The 27,057-nt window shown below is 38.0% G+C and overlaps 1 protein-coding gene across 1 annotated transcript in view; it reads left to right on the top strand.

Moving 5' to 3' along the window:
• Window positions 1–27,057, top strand: part of LOC124265473 (dystrophin-like) — a 199,136-nt gene that overhangs the window by 130,815 nt on the left and 41,264 nt on the right. Inside the window, 7 exon segments of the mRNA XM_046700270.1 lie at window positions 2,634–2,803; window positions 4,925–5,081; window positions 5,734–5,863; window positions 6,363–6,514; window positions 8,372–8,506; window positions 11,954–12,084; window positions 12,340–12,434. Coding sequence (XP_046556226.1) covers window positions 2,634–2,803; window positions 4,925–5,081; window positions 5,734–5,863; window positions 6,363–6,514; window positions 8,372–8,506; window positions 11,954–12,084; window positions 12,340–12,434 — 970 coding nt within the window.

Raw genomic sequence — 27,057 nt, 5'->3', positions numbered from 1 at the left:
TTTTGGGAATAAGTGGTTTAGCTGTGTGGAAAATCCAATATGTTTGAGGCAGTAGTTTGGTGAATTTACTGACATTTTTGGAGCTTTTTGCATAGATGAAGTGTTGTTTGCGTGGTGTCAAAACCTGTGTTTTCAGTTTCCTTTTATAAAAACAGTTTTATCATCTAATCCTTTAGAATCTGAAGTTAATTCCAAATATGGTTAAAATATATATTTATGATGCTATTTTCCAATATAGTCACATGATATTTGGTTGTGAAAATGAGAATTTGCTATAAATTTATAAGCTGGATGAAAAACATGTATTTTGCCTTTAGATAAGCCAATCAGAAGATCTGGTTTAGGTGTTTTTTATAATTTTAAAATTCCCAAACCATTTTGTATGCAAACTGAAGAACATTTATGGTATGCTGATTTCTCCATGGAATGGTAAAAGGTACTTGTCTGTTTTTGAGTTGTCAAGGGAGTCCGTGTGAAACTGTCTAATGATAACCTCTTATTAAGAGTGAATACGTCAAGCATTTGGGGCTAAGCTATAGCTATAATTGGTAGAGAATAGTCTCAATCGGCCAGACAGGCCCTGACAATAGAGTGGTGAGATGATCAATATGCTGACTCGGCAGTCTTGGGCTGCACATCTCACAAACGAGGTGAGAGAGATGTGCGCTGAGTGCTCTGAGGAAATGAAAAATCGTTGTCTCATTATGGTGCTACCTATAGCCGTTGCTAGGCTTTCTGAGCTTAGATTTCATCTGCAGGGAATTTTAATTGCTATAAGTCTGATCCAAACTGAGATAGGAAAGATGGCTTGAAAAATCCTCGGAATATTCTGTCATATGTTTGGGAAATTACTGCAGGGATGTTCAGTGTTCTGAGATTGAATTTATTTTGTGAAGAAAAGTTCTTCGACAATTTTGAAAGGTTGTTTCCATAGCAACAATATAAATGTGATGTTTGATGTTGTAGGCTGTTTGTTTGACATCTGATTTGTACATTTACATGGAATGATGATGACGTCTTGTGTGGCTGAAGCATTCCATGCTGATGTCTGCAGTACTCATACCATGTCCTCTGAGTGGTGCCCAACTGATGGCATCATTCATTGGCATCATGTGTTAAATTGGGATATCCATGATCATTGCATTAGAAGAACTAAATCACTGACATTATAGAAGATCACTCACTCATCTACTCATTCAAAACCAACCCAACCACTCACTTACCCCATACCCACTTACTTAATCAAAATCTGCAAACCCACCCACCAGCTCACTCACTCACTCACTCACTCACTCACTCACTCACTCACTCACTCACTCACTCACTCACTCACTCACTCACTCACTCACTCACTCACTCACTCACTCACTCACTCAACTCCATCTACACTCAATGACTTCCATGATATCTTTTTATATTCTGGCTGCAGCTTCAAATTACTGGAAACATTGTATTTTATGATATTGGGTATCCATGGTATTGAAATGAAACCAGATCAGATATTCCCCCAGGCAGTTCATCTGTGCAACTGACCATGATACACACTGTTCACAACCCAGCTGCACTAGTGTTAGGCTCGAGCTGTAAGAGGTGCACGAACCATTGATGTAACAGACATTCTCCAAAAAACATCCAAGATAATCGGTGACGAAATTCTTCCTGATTTGCGGGTCATTCTTTCTCTGCGAGGATCATCTTGCAGAAAGCTGTTCATTACAAGGAATAACACATGGAGGATTGTATTGCCGTGGGCCTGATGTCTACAGTGCTCCATCACTTGCCTGTTTTTTTCTAGATACCTGCTGTTTTACCAGAGTCGTTTTGTTCGCTGCCTGATGCATTTCATGGTAATCTTCCATGCCAACATGATAAGTGTGGAGAACGGTGTAATGGGGTTAAATTTGACAGTTGTTGGTTTTTCCTACGTTCAGAACGTGGCTTTTGTTTTTGTGTTGTATATTTCAGTTGACATATACATGAGTGAGATATATTGAGATAAGAGCCATGCAATAAAACTATGGAACCGTGCAATATCTGTCATTATTGCATACTGAATATACAGGTCTGTTTGCTGATGTTAGAGTAGTTAGTGGTAGCGTTCTCCTTGTAACAGTGAGATGTACTACCATTAGTTTTCTGTTTGTTGATGATACTGACAACTGTAGTAATGTTCAAAGATCATGTCTTATTTTCCTGTCGGTTGCTATCAAACAAAGCTAGAATCTACAAAACGCCATGCTGAAATCCCTTAGCTGATATACTGACATGTAGTGCTACTGTGAGCTCTAATTGGAATATCCCATAAGCAGCGTACAATGACAGATAATGCCAATATTTTATCTTTATATGACTTAGAAAGAAATTATGATTGAATGAAGCCAGTCTTCAAAGAATGTTTGGAATGTAAATTTAATTGTGGTTGTCATGCGCAATTAAATTAATATACTTCAAACAACTACCATGTTCATCTATGAATGCTTAGGAAAATAAGTAGTGTCGTCCTATCTAGTTGTACAACTTCAGTCCTGTGTACTTACGATGGCGGCACAGGCAAGGGAGAGAGTTCTGCATATACAATACAATGAAATGTATAGTTTACTGATACATGCTAACAATTCTGATTTGTGTTTCAGGACTTGCAAGCCGAAGTCGATGGCCACCAGGGGGCGTATGAGTCTCTGAACAGTGCAGGCAACCAACTGGCACGCGGAATGGGAACGTCAGATGCCCAGAAACTGCACCGTCGCCTTGAGGAGATGAATCAGAGGTGGCTCAGCCTGATGACCAAGAGCATGGAGATCAGGTGTGTAGTATACACATACATAGTATTCAGGTCAGGTGTGTAGTATACTCTATATAGTGTGCAGGTCAGGTGTGTAGTATACTCTATATAGTGTACAGGTCAGGTGTGTAGTATACTCTATATAGCATGCAGGTCAGGTATGTAGTATACTCTATATAGTGTACAGGTCAGGTGTGTAGTATACTCTATATAGTGGACAGGTCAGGTGTGTAGTATACTCTATATAGTGTGCAGGTCAGGTGTGTAGTATACTCTATATAGTGGACAGGTCAGGTGTGTAGTATACTCTATATAGTGGACAGGTCAGGTGTGTAGTATACTCTATATAGTGTGCAGGTCAGGTGTGTAGTATACTCTATATAGTGGACAGGACAGGTGTGTAGTATAGTCTATATAGCATGCAGGTCAGGTGTGTAGTATACTCTATATAGTGTACAGGACAGGTGTGTAGTATACTCTATATAATTAAGTGTACAGGTCAGGTGTGTAGTATACTCTATATAGTGTACAGGTCAGGTGTGTAGTATACTCTATGTAGTGGACAGGTCAGGTGTGTAGTATACTCTATATAGTGTGCAGGTCAGGTGTGTAGTATACTCTATATAGTGGACAGGACAGGTGTGTAGTATAGTCTATATAGCATGCAGGTCAGGTGTGTAGTATACTCTATATAGTGTACAGGACAGGTGTGTAGTATACTCTATATAGTATACAGGACAGGTGTGTAGTATGTTCTATATAGCATGCAGGTCAGGTGTGTAGTATACTCTATATAGTGTACAGGACAGGTGTGTAGTATACTCTATATAGTGTACAGGTCAGGTGTGTAGTATACTCTATATAGCATGCAGGTCAGGTGTGTAGTATACTCTATATAGTGTGCAGGTCAGGTGTGTAGTATACTCTATATAGTGGACAGGTCAGGTGTGTAGTATACTCTATATAGTGTACAGGACAGGTGTGTAGTATACTCTATATAATTAAGTGTACAGGTCAGGTGTGTAGTATACTCTATATAGTGTGTAGTATACTGTATACAGGACAGGTGTGTAGTATGTTCTATATAGCATGCAGGTCAGGTGTGTAGTATACTCTATATACTGTACAGGACAGGTGTGTAGTATACTCTATATAGTGCAGGTCAGGTGTGTAGTATACTCTATATAGCATGCAGGACAGGTGTGTAGTATACTCTATATAGTGTACAGGACAGGTGTGTAGTATACTCTATATAGCTTGCAGGTCAGGTGTGTAGTATACTCTATATAGCTTGCAGGTCAGGTGTTTAGTATACTCTATATAGCATGCAGGTCAGGTGTGTAGTATACTCTATATAGTGTACAGGACAGGTGTGTAGTATACTCTATATAGTGTACAGGACAGGTGTGTAGTATACTCTATATAGTGTGCAGGTGTTTAGTATACTCTATATAGCGTGCAGGTCAGGTGTATAGTATACTCTATATAGTGTACAGGTCAGGTGTGTAGTATACTCTATATAGTGTGCAGGTCAGGTGTCAAGTATACTCTATATAGTGTACAGGTCAGGTGTGTAGTATACTCTATATAGCTTGCAGGTCAGGTGTCAAGTATACTCTATATAGTGTACAGGTCAGGTGTGTAGTATACTCTATATAGCTTGCAGGTCAGGTGTCCAGTATACTCTATATAGCTTACAGGTCAGGTGTGTAGTATACTCTATATAGCTTGCAGGTCAGGTGTCCAGTATACTCTATATAGCATGCAGGTCAGGTGTGTAGTATACTCTATATAGTGTGCAGGTCAGATCTGTCGTATACTCTTTATAGTGTGCAGGTCAGGTGTGTAGTATACTCTATGTAGTGTGCAGGTCAGGTGTGTAGTATACTCTATATAGTATGCAGGTCAGGTGTGATCTAGCTTGCAGGTCATATACTCTATATAGTATAGTCTATATAGCATGCAGGTCAGGTGTGTAGTATACTCCATATCTTATAGTAGCATGTAGAACTTACTCTATATAGGTCAGGTCAGGTGTGTAGTATACTCTATATAGCTTGCAGGTCAGGTGTTTCATATATTCAAGGTTGATTGTATATATGTAAATCTGTGTGTTGTAAAACTGACATTGTTATTGTGCAGGGGTCGGCTGGAGAGCAATGCAGAGCAGTGGATGCACCTGTTGCGGACGCTGCAGAATCTCATCAACTGGATCCTGCAGCGACAAGAGGAGCTCCAGCAACAGCAGCCAATCGGCGGAGACCTCATCAGCGTGCAGCGCCAGCACTCCGAGAACCAGGTGAGCTACAACACGGGCAGACTATCCACAGTTCTTTCATATAAAAACTCTTGTTCATTTCTTCCTTATTGTGTTAGACCCGTGAAGATCCGGGTTAGAACTGATCTACAGTAACCCATGCTTGTCGTAAGAGGCGACTAACGAGATATGGGTAGTGAGGCTCGCTGACTGGGTTGACACATGTCATTGTATCCCAGTTGCGTAGGTCGATGTTCATGCTGTTGATCCCTGGATTGTTTGGTCCAGATCCGATTATTTATAGACAGCAGCCATATAGCTGGAATATTGCTGAGTGCAGCGTAAAACTAAACTCACTCAGTCACTCCTTACACCACAAATAGAACCAGCAGTAAATATTTACTTATACTTTGTTAAATTTGCCTGATCTGGTCAGATTATTGCTAAAAGCAACTAAAACTAGTTGCTAAATCTTTCAGAATGTTCATTGAGAAAGGTTAAACCATCTGTAAAGATCAGTGCTTTTCAAAAGAAGCTGCTTCTTTGGAGATCTGGTCGCCAGACTCACTGACTTGGTTGAAAATGTCAATTCAAGAGATATTACTTTGAGAATTATCTCCCTTAATGTACAAGGCGTGTCCTTGACTATGACTCTAACAAGTAATGGTCTGTCTATATTCACCTGTATTCACAGAGGCTCCATGATCAGCTGAACCTGAAGCGCCCCCTAGTGGAGCAGAGTCTGGAGGCAGGTCGTTTTTACCTTCGTGAAGAGGGTGACGACAAGAGACTCAGTACAGACAGCGGGGACAGTAATGAAACAGGTGAGTGAGGGCGACTCCTTAAGGCATCCTCATTATCTACTGTAGATCTATTGATAGGGAATAGATTGTGAACAATGTGAGTATAATCAATAGAGTAAGTTTGATAAACACTGTTTGAATACTTGGATTATTATGAAATAAACCATATTTTGTTCAAAGATTTCAAATGGTATGGTTAATGAAATGCGAAAAACAGGTTAAGTCTACATTAATGCCTCTCGTCTTAAGAAATATGTTGATTTGATATTAATTAGATTGAAATTGAAATAATGTGAGGTTTATTCTGAATCAACAATTTGTCATTTGTCGTGATATTTGAGATGTAATTAGTCACAGTGTGTCACTTTTTTTATAAAAACATTTTCAGTTCTGTATATACATGATTTTATTGGTACACAAAACATTAACTCTTCCAATGACATGGTTTTTTAAACATGATATCTTAGATTGCGATATACTCCACCAGGTTTTGTTAACATGTCAGTGTGTATTTTTTCAGACGAGGGTTCTATGACAGACGTGTCAGCTGACATGGACGCTCGTCACCTTATCAAGAAGATCCGGCGACAAGTTCGACTGCTCAACAGAAAGTGGATAGAGATTAACCAGAGAAGCAACGAGTGGCAATCGAAGATCGATGAAGTTATTGAAGTGAGTGCGAGCACAGATTCTCACATGCATTAATGTCACTAACAATAGTGGGGATTGCTGAATCCCACTGAGGCTGACCCATAGCTATTCCATTCCATGTAATATTGATGCAATGAAGTACAAAAGTACTGTACTCTTAGATTGGTGACATACTATAAAGGGGGACAACTCTTTGTGTCTGTGATGTTATGGATGCAATGAGAGGAAGGAAAGCTTTTGACATCTCTTGAGCTGTGTGACTGCCTGAGTGACCTGAACTGAAAATATCCTTTTTAAATAAGCATGTCAGAATCATTACCATATTTGACTCCAAGTTTCACCAATATATTGGAAAGAAATATATCAGTGTTGGCGAAAACCATGCTACCGATATACTGATGTCACTACCACAGTGAAAGGACTGTTGAAAGCATTAAGAAGTACCAGTATGTTGATCTACCTATTTGATGTAAGACAGTTACGTCAAACTGCATGAGTTTGTTTTTATAGTTACCAAATGTTAGGGAGTTTGAGTGATGCGAAAGAAAAAATCCATTTTGTCAAAAGAATACAGCAAATCATCTTAATGGTTAGTACTTTTTTTATAATATCAAAGTATTGACTTCAATTGTCACATATATGCATAATTGCCAGTGTTGTTAGGCATCACTAAACAAAATATTCATAATTATGACCACATTGAGAATATAACATATTTATGTAGCACTCTAGACATGTACGGCAGAAACTCATGCTAATTTACACAGACTGGACACAAGAACCATTTATCCACTCTTGGTCGCTCCAAGCTGCATGAACAGCCTCCGTGGTGTAGTGGTTAGAGCGTCCGCCCGGAGAGCGGAAGGTCGCGGGTTCGATCCCCGACTGCATCATACCAAAAGACGTTAAAATATGGTACTTGTTGATCCCTGCCTGGCGCTCGGCATTAATGGGTACAACAAGGACTGGTCGGCTCGGAGTCAGTATAATGTGTCTGAGTGGGGTATTCATGCTTCACTGCGGCATGGTATCTCAGTGGGCTAGCACTATAAAACCAGCTTCAGTCTGGCTAGTACAAGCAGCCGCACATACACATACACACGCATGCACGTCATCATATGAGCGAAATATTCTCAAGCACGACAATAAACCCAATTTCACCTCACCTCACCTCCAAGCTGCAAGTTTTGAGTTGTACAGCAGACAGGGTTCCAGGCTTCCATTTCACAAAGTGTTTGTAACAGTACGACTTTCATAACCATTAAACTTCAACAGACATAACACTACAGACATTATTTGTTGAACGAAATCCTGGACTATTGCCAGACAAAAAAGCTGTACACTTCTTCGCCAAAAGAAAAGCATCTACATCCTGAAAGATGCCACCATTTTGTCTCTCACTTCGCACCAAACACAGATGAGTTTAAGTGTAACGTGTCTGATGTTTGCCCTGACTGAAAAAATGATGTTGGATGAATGAAGCAAGTAGCCTCAGTGTCGACTTGTTTATTCTCGATGATGTGATTATGTAATGCATCTCTTCAAGAAGCTGTTGTTCAGATCTGTCTGTTAACTTTTGCCAAATATCTTTCCCTTTCTGCCTGGCAGGTTTGGAGCCCGTTTTTATACTGTGTGGTTGTGTAATAGTTTCCTCTTGTAAATGTGCTCAAACCTGTTTACAAAATGTAAATATGATATATTGCATGTTGTTCTCCTCTTCACTGTTGATAGATTATAATATATTTATTATGAATATAATATCATACATTGTCACTATGAACTGAAATGCTCCTCACGTGACTTTCAGTTTCAACACAGCCTGTCTGGTATGTTGTTTATAGAAATGGAAAAAACATGTTAATGATTTCTATTCTTCAGAAAATGGCGATGTTCCATGAAGCAATGGAGGATCTCAACGGCCACCTACTGCAGGCTGAGCAAGAGAAAGCCAAGTGGGTGTCAGTCGGCGATATCATCATTGAAAACCTCCAGGACGAGATTGATGCAACGAAGGTAAGAAAGTGACATGCTAATTTCTTCTACAACTCAACATCCTAGAAGAATGTTTTATGATTTCCTGACTCACCAAACTGTTCATGAATAATGTAACCCATGTGTGTTTACAGTAAAGGGATATTCGTGTTGCATGTTTGAATCACCTAGATCTTGATCATGGATTTGTCAACACCAAAACTGTCGTCATTAGTTTTGACAAACTGGGAACTAACAGGATTGGTTGGTCAGGGTCATGGCATTAGGTACAACAATGTTAATCACAGGATTGTCTGGTCCGCCATCATATAGCAGGGAACAGAGGTAAACAACAAACAAAAGTGGTCAATGTCAAGATCTGTCTCAATTCGGGCTGCTGTCCCACATCTGACATGATATTGCTGAATGTTTTTCGAAAGTTGTGTTCAAGAAACTCACGCTGTATAATGCTAAAAATACTTATCTCCCCAAAGTTATAAAAAATATTATGACAAGCTGACAAGATTTTGACAAATGTTTGTCTGGCATGCATTCACATCTGTCGAACATTGTACAATACAATACACAATGATTTGGAGTGGTGGGGCAGAATAGTGGTTAAAGTGTTCGCCATCATGCTGAAGGTTTAATTCCCCACATGGGTACAATGTCTGAAGACAATTTCTGGTGTTTCCCCGCTGTAATATTGCCGGAATATTGCTAAAAGCATCATAACACCTGACTGACTCGCTTTGATATGGGAAGTCCAGTTATTTATGAGTGAAGTCCTGAGTAAAGAACTACTGATTGGTTGGAAACTGTCAAACCCAAACTAATAACATACTGAAAAGTGTGCTTGATCTGTCAATACGTACGCTGAAGTTCCAGCATGTGGGACTGAATACTGTACACTCAATACAGGGTTACCTCAGTCCATGTGTAGGGGCGGTGGGGTAGCCTAGTGGTTAAAGCGTTCGCTCGTCAAGCTGAAGACCCGGGTTCGATTCCCTGCATGGGTACAATGTGTGAAGCCCATTTCTCATGTCTTCCGCCATGATATTGCTGGAATATTGCTAAAAGCGGCGTAAAACTAAACTCACTCACTCAGTCAGTCCATGTGACAGTGTTTGGAGCTTTGTCTCTGTAAAAGACTCCATGTGTTCAACTGGCTAGCAAACTGCGACAACAGTTTGGTGCTTGATCTAATAATTCAGTACAAGACACTTGGACTTGTTGCTCATGTGGCCTGATAGTATTATATTTTCAAACACTGATGTACTACTCTGTCATAATGTTCCCGTGAAGGTCCGGGTTAGAATGAACCTTCAGTAACCCATGCTTGTCGTAAGAGGCGACTAACGGGATCGGGTGGTCAGGCTTGCTCGTTTGGTTGACATATGTCATCGGTTCCCAATTGCACAGATCAATGCTCATACTGTTGATCACTGGATTGTCTGGCCCAGACTCGATTATTTACAGACCGCCACCGTATAGCTGGGATATTGCTGAGTGTGGCCTAAAACTAAACTCACTCACGCACTCATAATGTAATTTATTGCATATCTGATGTATCTATGGATACCAGGTGTCATTGATTGGAAATGTCAATACTGTTTTCTTGACAAAAGGTATCATTGTATGTCAGTATATCAATTAATAACAGAAAGATTAGTCTCTATGTGTTGCATGAACTTATATCAGGCTGATCCATTAATTGTTTTTAGTTGAATTGTCTGCATTTCATTGTCAATGTTAATCATATTATCTTAACAAATATATAAATTTTTGTTGCAATGAATAATTTAAGTATATAATTCATAAGTTTGTATGAATACAGTGTCTATATTACAAATTTACTGTTACATCCTTATTGTGAAATTCTATGACAACCTTAGTGGATGTTGTGCATCACGTGATGTAATTTGTCAGCAGCTTGAGCAATCTGTCTTGATGCCCATATTGTTGATAAATTTCCGTGTCCCTTATCTCTCAAATGGTAAATTTGTGTAACTGAATGTCAAGAAGGTGAGAAATGTTATCAGTCTAACCATGTTACTGCAGTCATAAATATTTTCATGATAAGGCGTGATGAGATTTCTCTGTGGTTCCATTTTATCCCCAGAAACAGAAGATTAGTTTCTTGTCAACATGCCCTTAGTTATCAGCTCCCTGTAACTCCCTTGAGTGAGTGAGTGGAACTTTCCGTTAAGTCACATTACCAGATGTTAGTAATATTCAGATGACTACTGGATAAAAAAATTATTTTTATCATATTGTACCTGATGTCATTGCTTGAAATATGACAGACTTGAGGTTCTTGCTGTAACTTTACTGTTTAATTCAAGATTTAATTAATCCCTAGATAAAAATCAAAATGGAAACCTCATGGACAACCCACCCCCTTATATTTTTTTCAATGTGTGGTTTGATTTATTTGAATAAAACAGCACTCTTATAGAAATTGAGAAATTCCTTTATTAAATTTGGGCTTCTGTCCAGATTTATTTATAGCTTTTTTATATATTTCAGAATAATATGAGGCTGTGATTGTGGAATAACAAAATAATTCACTTAAAGTTGAATTAATTTGCAAAAGATTGAAAAGGTTCAGGGTATAATGAATAAACATGATCAGCTACAGGCACAAATGTATTAGTCAATATATGGATTATTGACTGAGGCTACAACAGCTGTATTCAATAGCAGTGTTTGCACAAAGCTGTTCCCAACAGCAGCTGAATACTGACCAACAGTTGCACTTGTTAACAATGTAGCCATTGACAAATGCTGCAACAGTCGGTAATGGCAGGAGTTAATATGGCCTTTGATGTTTGTGTGTGTCAATATTGATATGGTTGCCGGCTTGTCTAGAAATATAAACAAGGCAGTTTAAGAAACCTCTGCAAACATCTTTGAAGAACATTATCAGTTATGTGTATCTGTTAGATTAATTAATATGATGGTATAACAGTTTTATTGTACTTTTTCAACAATTAAGAAAAGTACAGAATTAATAGTATTATAATAGTATTAGAATGTTATGATGGTACTTTAGCTATTAGGAGTTAATATTATATGTACAGCAACATCATTCATGCTATATCAAAGTTAAGGGTTACTAAGATGTAGCCCTTGGTTTATCCATGTATGTGGGGCAACAGGGAGGTATGACTATAATATAAGCAACCCCCAACACCCAACCTCTATGTATAGTATAGCATCGTGTGGAGTCATCAAACATTCCACCCTTGTTTTGCCTGCTTGTTGAGGGGGTTCGCCTCTTTGGCCATGTTGACAAGGTGTCCCACCTATAAGAACGTTCATGGTTTGAATCCCATCATAGCAGACGGAATGTTTGGCTGTTACATTTACATCCAATATGGGTTTGAGCAAGGAACTGGAAGAAATGGATGATAATTATGACAAATGGTCAGCCTTGTGTAGGATCTACTTTAGGATGTGTTTTTCAGTCATCCATGTTTGTTTCAGGCCTTCCAACAAAAGGTTGCTCCCATTCAAGGGGAGGTTGATCACGTCAATGACGAAGCTAATGATCTTCAAGCAGCAGACGTCATCCTGTCCCACGTCAATGTTCGTAAACTTGAAGATTTCAACACAAGGTAAATGGTTTGAATCAAATCTTAAACATAAAGCTAATTTGTTGATAACAAGTATGCTGTGTGTGGGTACTGTTTCATGATGTATTCAAGAGTTAGCTCCCTTTAGTTGGTTTTCGTACATGTGCTTTGTTAGACAAATAACTATATTGGTACTTCAAAGTTGTTGTTTCTCAGCTTTGTGTTTAATATTTACTTTGTGCTTGAGATAAATGGTATACATGTTTTTGAAAGTTATTTTTATCTGTATATTTTCAGGTGGAAGGCCTTACAAATAGCGATAGAAGATCGATTAAAGCAGTTACAAGAAGCTTATCGAGATTTTGGTCCAAACTCTCAACATTTTCTCTCAGGTATGTCAGATTTCGTTTTGTTTATTTATCAAACATATCATAAATATCAAGATCTATGGCTGCCTACTTTTATATTCATGAGACTTGACATTTTGCTGAACACACTTAAATTGTTAGTTTTTCAGCACAACTCATTGCCTTCAACTATCCATAATTAGTCGTGCAAGTAATAGTTTATTTTGCTCTCTGTTCCTTCTCCACAGGGTGGGGAAAAACTATTTCTGTGTTTTAAACAACCTCCAACAACAAAAATCTGAGTTCAATTAATTGCACACACTAGTTGTCAAGGCTAAAATAGTATCTTCAGTAAATATGAAGATTAGGATTATCATTATACTGTGTCCTATAGAACAATTTTTTATTTAGGGTGTTTGTTACTTGACTTGTGGTGATAAGATTGTTTATGTAACCAATCTCCACCAGTGATGACTCCTGGTGCTTGTGTGAGCCTATTTCCTGACTTGTTTGTGAGATTTGATGATTCATAGCACAAATTTGAAGATGCTTAGATTTTGATACATCTTGTATGGAAGTGCAAGGGGTATAGTATTTATGTTTGAATTTATACATGACAGGTTCCACTCCTTAAATGTATAACTTGGGTCATTGGTGGCCCAGTGGTCAGAGGGGTGAATCTATCCACTGATCATGGGTTCAAATCCCACATTTGATAATCAGGCTGGCAAATATTCTTGATTTCTTCAAAGCTGTAAACAACTGAAACAGTTACAGCTCACTCTAATATACAAAACCTGACTTAAATCTTTGCTTCTTGATAGGATAAATCTATTAGATAGGGATAATCTGAGCATCCATTTGAGGTCTGAATGTGTTAAGTACTTAGATATGTTGTCATGCAAACAGTATTCAGTGTTGTCAAGGAACTTGATGATGTTGAACTTTTAAGTTAGCTACGGTAAACAAAATTACACAATTCATTATCATTCAGTAAGAACTAGAAATAGCTCACTATCCCTACAAAGTGTTGAGCATTATAAGTTTCTTTACCATGTGCTGCCTAAAGTCTATGTGATTTCATAGTAAACAATGCCCAGTGTGTTGGTAATTTGGACATCAGACTTTAAACATGTGGTATATGTGTGGGATGCTGGGTAATACACTGTCATTTATTTCACCTTAATCTTGTGTTGACCAAGGTCTAGGTTGCAACTTCAAAGAGCTTGCAGTAATCACATGTTTACACCTAGCAATAAACAAAGCTGATGTTGTCGGAGGGAGATGTAATGTATATTTATGTGGGGAATATTGCACAGGAAAGGGTTTCACTGGAGCAGACATTTTGTAGTAAACAAATAAATTATTGCATTTTGCATTTGAAGAATATTTTGTTTGGAAATGTTCACTTTGTTTCAAACAGCTGTCAAAAGTCTGCATGTGTTTTACAAGATCTAACGATAATTATAAGTTAAATTTTAGAGGTTGTCATTTTAGATTTCTTTGATGCTTTGCTTGTTGTAACCTCATTAGTATTTCTGGAAGGTTTTGGTTTTGGGTGGAAAAGGTGTTGTTTTTTGTGTGTGTATTCTTTAATTTGAATTGAGGGAAAATATTTTGTTGGATGAAAGAGATAAGAATTTTACTTCCATAAATCTGAGCCAGAGTGAGAATGATATGGCTGTTAGAAGGGGGTCAGCCTCTGACAACAGGCAAGTTGGGATTGATTATACTAACTTGTCTGCAGAATAAATTGAAAAACAAAGTTAATTTTATCATTATCATCATCACTGTAATCATGCACCAATGAATTAAAAAACGTAGACATATTTTCTAACATTGGGACTCCCCATCTTAGCCCCCTACAGCTTCTGGACAGAGTTGAATTTTGCACCACATTTAGCATCACCTGGAAAGTTTACAGGGCACAAAGACTAGGCTTCACACATTGTTACCATGTGGGGAATCAAAGCTGGGCACATTGAGCAAACTCTTTAACCACCAGTCCATGAGCTGCTCCTGAACTCGGGGAATTATAGGACTTTCCCAAGGCTGCATCATAGATTTAGGAGCTGGCTGTTAAATGTCATGATGCTCGACACTTTCCTACTAAAACTAGGGATACCTATGAATTAGTGTTAAAATTTGCATTTCATTTTCTGTATGTGTCTGTGGAAACCGCAGGAATAAGGCAACCATAATCTAGAGGGAATGTTTACACCATAATTATTTCCTGATAGGCTTGTAAATCATGTTATTCGTTTCTGTGGCCAATGTTTGGTTTATATAATGTCTTGAAATTACCCATGTCTAACGAGTTTGAGGATACCTTTAAGAGAAGTACTCTTAAGTCAATGTTTGGAACTGATAAACTGATAGCCTTACAGTATGAGGTCAGGCAGTCATACATACTTCCAGGCACCCTTTGAACTTCAATGGGAAGGTCTGAATGTTAGTTTTAACAGCTGGTGGGAAAGTCCATTATTCAAAGGAAGGGGAAGTTTTAGAAAAATATTGATAACCGATATGACTGCAGTGTCCAAGTAGGTTCTATATCAATAGAAAAATCAATTGAAGTTGTTTGTTTTCCTTTATTTATTTGTTCCGTGTTTGGGATAAAAGTGAGCGTTAATGTGATAACATTGTTATTCGCTCACCCTGTTTACACAGTGAGCAGAGATAAGTATGTCCATCAAGTCGTCAGTATCAGTGCTACATAGGTGTGTAGATTCCAGCGCTATGCCTCCCCACAAAGTCCGCTCAGATATGACTCCTGCAGGTAAACCAAACCTTTCTCACCAATCTGTTGCCATGGCGTTTGTAATCAGTTTCAAAGCAGATAATTAGGTTCAACAGTGACACAATTAGATAGTCAGTGTACGAGCTTCCTGTCTGTGTGCATTTCACTCATATTGTACATTACACTTTCGTGAGGGATGCTGTAGCTTTGGGCTGATTTCACTCTATTTATCTTTGTGTTCCGTCTACCTGTGAATGTGTTTCTCTGTATGAGCAACAACTGTCTTAACTGACAATGTTCCTTTAGGTTTCTTGATGTATCTTTTCAATATGTATCGATCGATATAAACTTTAGGCTCAGGACAGGAGTCCTTGGGCTTTTATGCTTAGTTTTGAACATTACGTCTACTGTAGGTAAAATGATGTGCAGCATCAACAAGATCCAGCTCAAATATGTGGTCTTCATTCTTCTTCTTATGATGTGTTGTTTTATGTCAGGGGTGGAAATAACCCATTGCCCGACGTCCGAGTCCAGTTTTTTTTGCTGTCGGACAAGCAAATTTGTATATCACACTGTACTGGTGTCCAGTTGACTTTCCAATGTTTATTATGTTGTTTATTTTAAAAAATCAGCAAGAAAACGGTTGGTATAGTGGGAAAATAATCAGGGCAAGTGACTTTACATGTGCCACTGTACCAGAGTACACTAGCAATTTTAAAGTTATTTCCACCCCTGTATGTACAAGAAACGGTATTTGTGTATTAGTATTGATATGTTTTGCTAAATTTTCAATATTTGTTATTAGTTGGCACTCAGAAACTGCTGTAGTTTTATACTTGTCCTTTAGTGATAGTCAAACCCCAGCAAGCTGGCAGTCATTCAAAGCCCTGTTTTACCTGTGATTGGTCAGTCTGGCAGCTGATGATTATCTTAATAACACAATGTCTTCCTGACTTGCATGACTATAATTACATTATACCCTGGCTGGATCTGGTTGGATCCCTGTCATATATTCCTGGCTACATCAGGCAGATAATTGTTCTTGTAGAATGAAGACATGCACAGGTGATACGTCATTACACAGATAATAAGTTGTTGGTTAGTCCTTTCTGTGTCCAGTCTCTTCTACCTGCTTCTAGCGTCTCTTTCCTCTAATAACTTGACTTTCATGACCCTCATCTCAGTGAATATGTATTCACAAACACGTCATAGCATGTTTGACATAAAGGTGTTATATATGGCTATTTAATGTATTCTATACACATGTTTATTTTAGTGCCTTATAGGCCACTTGATGACTTCATGTGCTGTATGTCATGTAGATGTTACATGTAGAAGTGTCACCTGGTGTGTGTGCGACACTGTAATAAACAGTTGCTGTTGCTGCTGCTGCTGCTATTTCAAACTGTTGTCATCCACACTGATGGTGACTGTTGTCAAACAACATGACTCACTAGCTCTAAAGGGGCTTTGGGGTAGTCTAGTGGTTAAAGTGTTTGCTCGTCACACCGAAGACCCGGGTTCAATTCTCCACATGGTTACAATGTGTGAAGCCCATTTCTGGTGTCCCCTGCAGTGATATTGCTGGAATATTGCTAAAAGCAGAGTAAAACCATACTCACTCACTTACTCTAAAGTTGGCAGCACACCATCACCTTTAACCTGATCTGAGAATGATGAACCAATACTTGTTTCCTCGTGTCCTCAATAATTCCTTTTCATGATACACCTATCCTTTAGTAACCCAATGAGGTCAAGTAGTCTATTCATTAACAGCATGTGTTCTTTCCCATCATGGTTACAGTGGATGAAACGCATTTCTGGTACACCCTTCAAAATACTTCGTGAATGCCTACTTAACTCACTAACAGAAATACTGAAAGGCCTTTGGGATAGAGGAATAACCTGTGTGGACTTAAAAAATATATTATTCATTTGTTTGTCACTTGTCTTCTCATTTTTTAACTTCACTGTATGAAATATACATTGTTTGAAAGTATTAAAGGTATTCAAATATCTATTTAAGTATTTAGGGTTATATGGGGTATTGATGTGCTGTGCTTTGATTGTTAGCGCTGTGAGCATACCTAGTGTGGAGTTTGGCGCTATAAAAATGGACACATTATTATTACATTATTATTTCTGGAATTTCAAAATATGCTACTAAGGGCATTGATACATTGACATTTACAGATGACGTTAGTGAATTCAACTCAAAGATGTTACGCATGTACAAAGTACACTTTGAATGGACACTTGAGAACAACTCACTCACTCATAATGCGATGTAATTGCTCCAGTGTTTGACAGACTGAATGTAGCATCATGTTGTAACAAGATGTTCACACTTGACCAGTGGGTGACCCCTGTTATTGTCCATCACCCTGTCACAGCCACGCCCAATGGTTGAGACTTTGTCCACCTCCCTTCTTATGTGGGGAGTTGTTTGTTTACCTGGACGCTTGTCTCTTGGGTTGATTGATATTTACAACATGGCCACGTGGTCAACACAGAGAGAGTCAGGATACTTGGTTGGCTCCTGCAATCTGAAGGTGAGCTAGGCTATGGCTCATTCAAAATATGAAAACCTGTCTCTCTGTCTGTGTGTGTGTGTCTCTGTGTGTGTGTGTGTGTGTGTGTGTGTGTGAGGGAGAGAGAGAGAGAGAATCTACAGTTTACAATATTTTTCATTACTTACAGAAAAAATCAAGTTGTTAAGATGTTGGAGAATTGTTATTTTGTGTAACAAATAATAAATAATGTCTAAGACACAAGTAATACAGTTTTCTGGGTCATGTCGATGTTGTTTTTGGATGTGCAGTCTGTTACTCTAAAATGTTCAGGGTCCATCCACATCCCTGGGATGGCTATTTTCACCTTTATGATGTACAAGGTGGGTACTAACGATCATACGACATGGAGTAAATGTGCAGGTGCACGTGTTGATTTGCATTTAACAGTATTGTGCAATGTATTTCAATGTGGATTTGGCACAATGTGGATTACAAAGAAAACATATACAAAAACCTTTTGAAAAACAAAATTTTGTGTTCTGTGTGCCGTATCCCCCAGCTTCATGAAATATTTCAGCCATAATTATATTTAAATAGTGTTACTATTTCATAAACATCTCAGTACTCAAAATTTCTGAAGTATGTGGGTGACATCCTCATATTTTGAAAAACACTTATGATTTATTGATGATAATACTTGCAAATGTATTTGCAAAGCTGTATCTAGCTGATCTGGTGTGCAGCAAGAGTGGACTTGTGTTGGAGCAATCGATTGTTCTCACTTATGACAGCGATTATCAATGGGCTCAGGAGAGAAATCGATATTCATAAAAATTATCAAATTTATAAAGTATGTTTCTTATTGTTATGTTTGTTAAATGAAAACTTAAACGACTGATGCAGTTTCCTGACTTGTAAACCTGTAATGTAAACCTGTCGCCACAGGAAGTATCCTTGGTCGCCTTCATCATTGTATTAATCTGTGCCTGTTTAGTTTTCGCAGCATGATGATTGTGCCCCATCATTGCCCTCATGTGTTTTTAGGTGGGGTTTACAATTAAAATCAATTATTGATCCATTACCGAGCTCTGATTATCGATCTGCATATTGTGAGCGAAAACCAACTCTAGTGACAGCTAACAACTACACTTGCAAGTAAAGTTGTAGTCTGTCGTACAGACCCTGAAGCAAATATATCCAAGAAAGCCCACACAAGTCTAGAAAATGTGACAAGTCTAGATTTCCTCAGCTTCTGAAAATGAAGTAAGTCTCAGGGCTCCTTTTCATTATATTTTTTATTTTTTTACTATGAACTTTTTTCAGTAAAATATGTTCATTTCAGAGACTAGTTGTTAGTCTAGTAAAGTTGTCATCACAGTGCCACTTTCAATAAAAATCTCTCTGTACTTTATTATTAAAAACATTTGCATAATCAGCTTCAATTTGTTCATATATGTATCTACGTGAATATAAACTGCTCATTGTCTGTTTTGTATATTTTCCACTAGCACTATGTATGGTCCTATATAATTCGTAGAGATTTCAAAAGTGAGAGACCAGAAAGATGTGTGTCAGCATCCAGTGTCATGTCAACTGTTGCCATGCTCGGACTCCTACAACTCACTGTCATGCCGTCATGTAAACATGACTTATATCACCTAGGCTACAGTTTCACCAGTGTTTGTGTCAACCGGACCAATGTCTATTCTGTAGACTTCAACACACGTCCAGTCCCTTGTCACACTTAATGATCCATGTGACCGTCTGCATCATATTGTGTCCTGCTGTATGGCTGGAGGTCGGGTCACACATGACTGCAGGTCATGTCCACTTGGTGGCAATTAATCACGGTTTTACTTCATCTGTATTGTTGGATACAGAGCCATGGAGTGCTCATTTGACCATGGTCATTGAAATACTGACCAGTGCTTTATTCAATATGACCGTTGCCGTGAAGGGCCAGACAGTGAATGATGACCCTTGGTGCACACTTTGTGTACAGTACGTATGGATGTGAGTATTTTGTTCATCATGTTCAAGTCTACATTGAACAACATGGTATCATAAAATATGTACCATGTTAATGATTAATTAGATAGTTAGCCAAACTTTTTACAAATAAATTAAGTTAAGGACTACCTAGTTTGTTGACATAACTGTAGCAAGTGAAAGAATGAGGTGGTCCTTAACTTATTTTGAGGAGTATATCTATTACTTCTTCTCCTTCTGACTTCATATGCAGATTAAAATGGTTGAGTTCACCCTATCTGTGAAAAGATAGAGGTTTAGTCCACTTAAAGCTTAACCTCATTAATTATGAGGCAATGGGACGTTCAATATGTTGATATTTTCAACTGATCAAACACTACAAGATTATTCTGACTTAATCACAGCTTTTGCCTGTGAATTTTGCACTACATTCCCCAAATGCGTGAGAGTTGTGGATTATTTACCTGTAGTTCACCTGTAATTTACCTGTAATCAATTGTTCAGTAGTCCCTGATCAGCTTCACCTGTGGCAGTGGGGAATAAAGCTGATAAAACTTCACACTGTCACATTTGCTACTGGTATAAAATATTGAAACAGTATTCTGTGACTGAAAAAATCAATAATTGGATGGACGTATATTATCTGCCAGAATTCTGAGTGTGAGCATGGCGTAGTTGTTATTAGGTGAGCAGACTTTTGTTATAGTTCCACGAAGGACAGCCGGTGAGTGGATGGTTCTAGTGAGTGATATGTTAAATGTGGTGACTGTGTTAGATTTGGGCTGTATACGGCATATATTTCATTGTCTTTCCTGTTGTATATGGTGGTATATAGCCTATATTGCATAAATTGTGTTAGTCTGTGTATGCAATATATATCGGGTGTCTCAGCTGTTGAATATACTGATAATGGAAGCTTGTCTATATACAACACGTGTATTTCACCTGCATGTACATTTCATAGATTCAGGTGTCTCATTTATTGAATATGGTGATTATGGTAGGTTTGGGCTACATGCAACATGTATATTTCATATGCATGTACAGTTTGTACATTCATGCAGTTTGTTATATTAATGATAGTTATGTTGTTTACAACAAATGTTTCATCTCCTGGCTCAGTTCATAGAATCAGTGGTGTTTGTTTTTATCCAGTGATTACTGAGATGGTCTATTTGCCTGCATATTCCGTAAATCAGGTGTATTTACCTTTCAATGGCATCATGCTGAATGTTTCAGTTTCCTCGGTTTGCACAGGGAGATCAGTTAAAATATCATCGATGATGAAGAATCTAAGTATTATGACCACAATAGAGGAGGGATTTAGGGGGGGGATTGTTTGATCTATTTTATCTTCATATCTTGAAATACATTGATATCCAGGAACTGAACCATGTGAAATTTCCTTTCACTTATAGTTTGATTCATTTTGATGAGAATTTGGAGAGAAGTGTTTTCATTTCCTGGCATGTTTGTATTCAAAACATTCTTCTGTTAATGGTTTCAGTTGGCAGATCTGTTGTTTATTATGGCTTTTCATGCAGCCATTGTCGTATTTCAGTGGGATATTGTTCCTGGTTGTGCCAGGCAGTCGACCATTGGTTCTCCGCCGCGGATCAATGAGTCATCAATGTCAGACCTGTGATCCGAAACATCACAGAAGCATGTCCGTTTGGATGAACGTGATGCACCCTCTCACGTACGCGAACACTCATGCATTGCATGTTCATATCAAGCTTGTTAGTCACAGCAGATTTTGTCCAGTCATACCTGAGCATTCATTTCATGTGGTTTCTCAAATAATATCTGCAGCGATAGATCCATATATTGATTGTTTTATTTCTAGTCACATCTTGAAGCAACATTGTCCAACATGCAAATCCACTTGCAGTGTGTGATAAGAATGTTTTACGCTACCAGCTTCATGTGATAACAGTATTCCTTTTACCGTCCACTTGCAATGGGTTGACCGACATGTAGTGATATAGACGTGTCACATACAGGCTAAGGTAATGTGCCCCTTTTCATGCATTGTGCTATTTTGTAAATGATTGAAAAGCCATCACTTTACCACTCTTTTATGTCTGATCATCTCTCTAATTATTCATTACGCAAGTGTATTCTGATCATAAATGTACAATTTGGAGATGAAAAATACTTGTTAATAATGTTAAAATATATTGAGGGAATTTTCAATAAGTATTAACTCAACTGTTCTCCATATTTATTTGGTTTTGTGTATAAATGAAGAGTATTCTAATAACAGTTCTTATTTTCGTTTCTTATTTTCCAACTGATCTTGTAGCAGTTGTAAAGTAGGTAGTATGTGTCGTGACATCGTGCTGGAAACTGACAATATTTTAATATTTTTTCTTGAATAAGATCAGAATATCTATGAAATGTATCTATAGCAACAGCTGGTTATGAACAAAACATGTTTTGCAAAAGTTACTGAAAATCAATGACAGAAATTTGTGTCAACTGAAGAAAATGCATATTGATTCTATTCTTCATTAGTTTCTGTCCTCCACTCATACACCAAGGCAAATATCCATTCATCTTTTTCTTTGATTCTGATTTGCTCCAGCCCTGTATCTCCTTTGTTTGTTTTTCCTTTTGTCCATATGCATATGTGACCAAGTACCTAAAGCACTAGTCTGTCATTCAGACCCAGAAACAAATATATCCAAGAAAGCCCATGCAAGTCTAGAATTTGTGACAAGTCTGGATTTCCACAGTTTCTGGGCACCTTTTCATTATATTCTATGATTATTTTTTTTTTTTCTGTAAAATATGTTCATTTCAGAGACTAAATGTTGGTCTACAAAAGCACTAGTTTAAAGCATTACAGTTAGCTCTCCAGAGTTAAGTTCCTTATCTGTGACAGGATCCTCTGATTCTATGTTTGTATACCTGATATACCACCATGATTACCCTTGGTCCGCCAGCATTATGCCCAGCTCAGCTCAGTTTAGAGTGATCAAAGATGGTTTTATTAGTGTAATTAAATCCCTAAGCTATGCCAGATCTGATACCCATTGGCCTTCACTCGCTGTAGTGCATATTTCATCCTTATAATTCTTATTTATATCCTCACCACTGAATGTGGTCGTCCATATTGCCTTTTGCTAATGTTATTAAATCATCCCTCCAATGAATGAAAAGACCCCATGATCCTTATCATTAGTACTAATCAGTAAGAATCATCGTGAGATCATCACTGTAACCAGATCCTGTCTGACATATAGTTGACATAATGGACAGGAGCCCATCACTCGTGACCTGTCAATCACCTGTCAGTACCTATACACCATCATTTCCATCAACAGGGCTGCTGATCAAACATTGTCTATCTTCAGCTAATATCATTAGGGCTGCTCTTATCAGGTCTCGAGTAGTTGTTAAAGCAGTTAGGGCGCTGTCCAGCACTTATCAATGTGAGAGTGCTGTTGTCATCGATGGGTCGACAATCTTACCCACCTATCGGAACTTTTAGCCAGTGTTTGTGGACTGTATGTTATTTTGTTGCTAGTTGGAGTTGAACCACTTGAAGATTTCAGTGGATCATAAGTACTTCGTACATTGTTCATCACTCTGGTAAAGTACATATTCTTGTTCAGGAATATTCAATATTTGTTTTTGTGATTGTTGGCTGTGACTATTCAGTGATAATGGCCGATGTACGGAGGCACAGGAAGTGGGGCTTCTTGTCATTTAAATTGTTGAACTAAATTATGTTCTTGTCATTTGAATTGCTAAACAAATGGATGTGTTAAAGGTTAGAGTTGTACAGAAAGTATTTGTTGACAATTTGCCTATAGAGTCAGTTTTCAATATGCACTTGGATAACTGTGTGGTGGATCTCTACTTGACAAAGTGACTATTCCTGGCATCAGATCAAAAGGTAAATTGCTATGTGATAGATTCATGTTGTATTAGGGTTGTCTAATGAATCATTTCTCCTTAAAAATATCGATACTCACTAGAACTTGTTATAGGATAGGATAGGATAGGATATTTATATAGCGCACATATCAACGCACTAGTGCATGCTCAAGGCGCTGGTATTACCGCACCTTTTCTGTTGTGATTTTGTTTTGTCTGGCATACAAATAAAATGGCTCCATCTTGACTTCCCTGGAAACATATTATGGATGATTTAATAATCTATTCTACTTTATCATTGTATAAACCATTGCCCTGATAGTACCTGTTAGAGAGAAAGTCAGAGTTGTGACAAGTACTACATTAATTACTGGGTACAATGTGTGAAGCTCATTTCTGGTGTCCCCTGCCATGATATTGCTGGAATATTGCTAAAAGCGGCGTAAAACCAAACTCACTCACTCACTTACTCACTCACTACATTAATTACACCTAACATCTTCATTTTTCCTTTTCTCCATATGAATGCATACATACTGATATGATTCCACCATTCACAGGCCCTCCTATCTATTTGACGAAAAAGCGTTGAATGGGATTATAATGATGGCACATTGGTAGCATAACTTCCGTATTGCAATCTAATGCATTTACTATATGAACAAAAAGAGGTACTATCGGATTTGATAGCGGCCGTTAGTGGAGTACGCGTACAGCCGCTATGCGAAACTCGGTAGAATGCAGCGGAATAACTTCGGCTGTATCCGTCAAAAACCGATCGAAGTCGAGTGATTCAGACTGACATGAAACACTCTCTACTTTGTCATTGTGAGCCTTTGGGAAGTGACAGGACAGAACATGACCATAGCACCCAATGTCTGTCATTAGAACCCACAGAAAAATGGAATCAGGTGACCACAATGTCAATGTAGCTCAAGATGTGGACCATTGCTCTTGCTGTCAACCATTGGTTTGTTTGATCCAGCAAACATTTACATGGTCAGCATATGCAGCCAGAGTAACACTGTGGCATAAAACAATATTCACATGGTTAAATTAGAGTTTTCTGTCACTATTAGCAACAGCCCAGACTTGTTTCAGCAGGGGAGCAAGAAAGAACCTCTTTTATGTATTTCTTTTGGCTGTAACCAGCAGACACTTTAACCACTGTGCCACCACACCTTCAGTTATTCACATGTATTCTCTCAGTTCAACACAAAAGATGGGTCAGTGAGTTGTTTGAGTCTTCAGTGTGTATTACATCTGGTGGAGACTTGCAGTGTGCAGGTTTAAGGAGTATGTTATGCTTGTTTATGTTGAGATGCTGTAGCTGATTTAGGTTTGCTTTTGATGTAAACATTTGAAACTTTACAACAATACAAAAGGTTAATCCTCCAGAAAACAAAAATGAAGGCTAAATAAAATGTGCGGTTTTGTGGTTTTTGAGGTATGTTTGACGGAAACATGCTGCAAATTGGGGCTGATGTAGACATTTGCAAAGAGTTGTCTTGTGGTTGTAGTTGTTGAATGGCTGGTGATGTCGAGCGCTGTTGCCGTAAGTGCTCCCGCTCGGCTGAAGGAGAGAGTCATGTTTTAAACAAAGTGTGGAATTCCTGATTGGAGTCTAGCAAGTAGGACCAGATGGTGAAACTGGGTCTTCTTTTTTCTGAACAGCATCACCTTGTGTAGTGGAGCACCAGCTGGTACAGAGCCAGTTTCTTGTGGGGCGGCTCCTGCAGTTCCCCACCATGTGTTTCCAGAGTCTGATAGAATAATGTTTGTGTGTCTTGTTAAGAGGCGAATATACTTCTGCTATTTTAAATGGTTTAGAAATTAACTTTCACAAAGAAAAAGATGTTTGTAAAACAAAAGGTTCAGCACAAGTGTGTTTTGATGTTGGAATTATAGACTGATTGTTCATCCAGGCATAACCTTTCTGTAACACAAGACGCTAACTGATGAAAATGTGAATACTTTTCTCTTCAGAAGTAAATGCTCTTATATATGCGTGGTGAAATGTATAGAATGGCCTGTGTTCAAGCCTTTGTTGAGATACCAGTAACAGGAAGCTGATAGGTAGCTTGTGTGCATTCTGTTTGATTGGCATTTTAGAAGTTGATGGATAATAGAAAAGAATAATACTTTATGGATAACAACTTCTTTATTTATTATGAAAGTATTATTCTTTTCTATTGTTGGCATTCATCGACCAAATGTTTGTCCTCAGTAAATGAACAGCAATTTCAAGTTTCAAGATGTCCAGTATTCAAATTACCAGTAGTATTCGACATAATTTATACCTCTTATCATTTTCAAAATAGAATTGGAAAAATATGTACTCAAATATCCCTCTGTTACGTAGATCGATGCTCATGCTGTTGATCATTGTATTGTCTGGTCCAGATTCGATTATTTACAGATCACCACCATAAAGCTGGAATATTGCTAAGTTTGGCGTTAAACTACAACCAACCAACCAAATATCAATCTCACATTACTATTAACAGTGTCACTGAAATGAAAGTAATAGTAATATTCTCTTGAGTTTCTGTCAGTAGCATCCTGCTGGTATCTATCAGATGTTACTTACAAATTATTTACCCAGCTGTATTCACAAGGTTTGTCATGCATGATGTTAGTATGCATAGTGCCATCAGTTATGAATATTCATAAAAATATATCTGAACTCATTCTGGATGGTTGTCATTTCCCAGTGCTGAAATACGTGCGGAATTAAATCATAACCAGGAACAGCCTGGACATAAAACTCTGCCATGCTCATATCCTGGTGCATAAATTAGGACACTTATTGATTTTAACGTTGAGCATTAAGTAATTTACTTCATGCAAGAACATGGCACCATCTTCCATCAGCAATGTAACAAGCACACTTTGTAGCTGATAATAGACATAAGGGTTTTCTCTGACCTTGTTGATGTCTACGGTACGTCCCTCAATCGAAGGAACAGTAAAACTGCACAGTATACGGCTTAAAGACAGCTATTCTTAATCATTATAAAAACATTGTGAACATATTTCAACTTCATTCTTTTTTCAGTTTGGATCTTAGTTTGGGAATACTAGTATTCAGCTTGACAAATGTTGAATCAGTTTAATTAATGTTGTGATTTAAAATTACTTTATTTTATTGAATGATGTGATAGATACATAGAAAATCTTTCACAACAGTGTTCTTCAAAACTAGAACCAAAATCATCCTAATTGACATTATAAAACAGAAATATTGTACAAGGTGGCATTAAGCCCAACTCCAGATGACATTACTTTCTGTGCAAACTGTTACCATGCAGCTAATATTTGATGACAACTATGGGATCCACAGAGTTTACTTTGTGATTGAAGCTCTGTGTGTGAGAGAATGCCTAAAACTGGTCAGCTCGATAGAGCATCTGCCAGGCTAGCATAAGGTTGAAGCTCTGGCTTGTCCTGCTACAATGGTACAATGTGTGAGACTGCCTTTGTGGTAGTGGTGGTCCGATTAATTGAAATAATCGAAGATTGGTCGCAGTGACGAAACAAC

Source organism: Haliotis rubra, unplaced genomic scaffold, assembly GCF_003918875.1.
Source record: "Haliotis rubra isolate DU_JTF1 unplaced genomic scaffold, ASM391887v1 Scf98, whole genome shotgun sequence".
Classification (NCBI taxonomy): Eukaryota; Metazoa; Mollusca; class Gastropoda; order Lepetellida; family Haliotidae; genus Haliotis; species Haliotis rubra.
This window is presented reverse-complemented; position numbering and strand designations above follow the sequence as displayed.